The following is a 2,400-nucleotide window of genomic DNA, read 5'->3' as shown; positions in this document are numbered from 1 at the left end:
GGGGGGGGGGGGTTGCTTGCGCTCCTCCCTCCGTTTTCTTGCTAAATCTGCTGAGTTTGGGGACGGAGCAAAGGTGCCTTTTCCCATGCTCCTGGCAAAGACCCGCGGGGAAACGGGGACTTTCCTGCCCTCGCAGCACCCGGCCATCCACCCCGCGGCCCCAGCACCTGCGCAGCCCCACGGTGGCTGCGTCCCGGCCCCATGGGAGCCGTGGGGAAGGCGCTCGGTGCTGCCTAACGGGACAGGGAAGGGGACGGGCTGTCTCCCCGGATGGGGCCGGCAGAGGGGCCGGAGCCGTTCCCGGGCTGCATCCGTGCCTCCGGCTGCCCTGGCACGTGCTGGGTGGCACCAGCTGAGCAGCGCCAGGGTTCGTTATCTCCCAGTGATACTAATGGCCTGGATAAGAGGTGCCGGGAGCACCGGTGGGAGGCTGTAAGCATTAGACCCGAAGGAGCGGCAGGATGGGGAGGTCCCAAGGAAAGCTCCCAGATCCCGTGTCCCTCGGATCCCGTGCCCTCTGGATCCCGTGTCCCCAGCCCAGATGTCCCCAGAGGTCCCTCAAGCTGGTGTCCCCAGAGCAGAGCTCCCCACCGGGGACGGCCGTATCCGGCTGCTTTGCTCCCACGCTGCGTGGCTCCGCGGGGGCCGCACAGCGAGCCGGGTTCGCGCCCGGCATCCTCCCGATCCCTCGGCCGGAGACACCCGGGATGGGGCACCGGCGGCTTCCCGGCTCGCCGGCCCCGGGGTCAAGGCCGAGCTCCGCACCCGTTGCAAGGACAGGAGCGGCTCAAAGGTCTGTGGGCCGCGCGCCCGGGCATTGCTCAGCGCCCCGGCGGCCAGAGCAGCCCGGCTTGCGGAGGAGGGAGCCGCCAGCACCTCCGTTCACCTCGCTTTATTCATCAGCATCATCACGGCAACGTGTTCTATAGAAAGGTATAAAATACAAACGACCCCCAAATAAATAAGAGGAATGTATAAATAAGTTTCTAAAGGGAGAGCTGCTGGGACAGGAGGGGATGCAGCGCTGCTCCAGCCCTGCTCCGCGCCGTCTCTGGCAGCAAAACGCGGTTTAAAACAACGGGGGAAGAGAGGGGCGAATAAGTTCCTGCGAGCGGCGCCGCGCCGGGGGCGGCCGTCAGGCGCAGTGGCACTTGGTGACGAGCATGTCCTCGAAGACGGTGGAGACGAGGCGGCCGTCGCCGTCGTAGTGCATGAGCACCATGGGGTCGTAGGCGGCGGGGACGCAGCAGGGCGCCGGCGTGGCCTTGGACAGCGAGTGCATGCGGGCTTTGACCTGCGCGTGCATGCTGGCCGGCTTGTAGTTGTGCGGGCAGGAGCCCTCGCAGAAGCGCATGTAGTAGCTGTTGGGGGCCACGACCCAGTCGGCCCAGCCGATGTCCTGGAAGGACACCTTGAGGGACCGCAGGCAGCACTTGCCGTCGCTCTTCCGGCACTCCTCGTCCAGCGCCCGGGCTCTGCGCGCCCCGGCGCTCCGGTGCTCCGGCGGCCGCTCCGGCGTCTCAGCCCCCGGCTCCGGCCCTGGGGCGTCGAGCTGGGCTGTGCCGTGGGGCTCCGGCGCCTGCTTGAGGAGCGTCGGCTCCGCCTGCGGCATCCTCTGGGAAGCCCCCGTGCGGGACGGCAGCATCCGGCGGCGGTAGGGGCCGGGGGGGTCCTGCATGCCGTGGGGGGGGTCCGGCCGGCGCTGCGCTGCGGGGACAAGGAGGACGAGAGCTGACGCAAGGAGCCACGAATCCCCGCCGGAGAGCCCAGCCGCATCCCGCTGCGCGCCCCCTCCGCCGCGCGCCCCCCCGCACCGGCCTCGGCCCCCCGCGAGGCTCCTCGGCGCTTCCAGCCGGGATTTGCTGCCTCTGGCGTTTTTAAACCCGGCAGCTCGGAGCCGTGACTCCTCCCCGTGCCGGCCGGCCGGCCAGCAGCTCCGGAGCGCCGGCTCCGATTCATGCCCGGTCATGTCCCCGGCGCGCCGACTGCCGCCCCGCGCGGCACGAGCCGCCGCCGTTCGCTTACACGTGGGAGCCGGCCGGTGCCCGCTGCTCCGCCAGGACGCGGCATCCTCCTCCCGGCTCCGGTTGCCCATCAGCTCGGCCACTTTCTCCTCGTAGCGCCGCTGCGCGCGCCGGATGCCGTCGGGGTCCAGCCGGCGCTGGAGCGCGGGGGGGCCGGGCATGCCCAGGCGGTCCAGGATCCCCCTTTTGATGGCTTCGAGCTGGAGCCGCTCGTCGCCCCGCGCCTGCGGCCGCAGCTCCACGCCGGAGAGAAGCAGCAGCACCGGGAGGCAGGTGGCGGCGGCCCGGATGTCCCGCGGCGCCCTCGGCATCGCGGCAGCCCGCGGGCGTTGCAAAACCTCTTGCGCAAAGGCCCCCGCGTGCCACTCTTATCGAC

At 70.5% G+C, this 2,400-nt stretch overlaps 1 protein-coding gene across 1 annotated transcript; it reads right to left on the bottom strand.

The window, feature by feature from the left end:
- Window positions 1-960: 960 nt before the first annotated feature.
- On the bottom strand, window positions 961-2,388 carry GDF15 (growth differentiation factor 15). The gene is made up of 2 exons (XM_026067111.1): window positions 2,026-2,388; window positions 961-1,707 (listed from the first exon to the last, which is right to left on the bottom strand). The coding sequence occupies exons 1-2, from the start codon at window positions 2,333-2,335 to the stop codon at window positions 1,136-1,138; spliced, it is 882 nt and encodes a 293-aa protein (XP_025922896.1). The 5' UTR covers window positions 2,336-2,388; the 3' UTR covers window positions 961-1,135.
- Between the last annotated feature and the right edge of the window lie 12 nt (window positions 2,389-2,400).

The sequence above is a fragment of the Apteryx rowi genome, unplaced genomic scaffold, assembly GCF_003343035.1.
Source record: "Apteryx rowi isolate R43461 unplaced genomic scaffold, aptRow1 scaffold_254, whole genome shotgun sequence".
Lineage (NCBI taxonomy): Eukaryota > Metazoa > Chordata > Aves > Apterygiformes > Apterygidae > Apteryx > Apteryx rowi.
The sequence above is the reverse complement of the archived record's forward strand: the minus strand, read 5'-3'. Positions and strand labels throughout refer to the sequence as shown.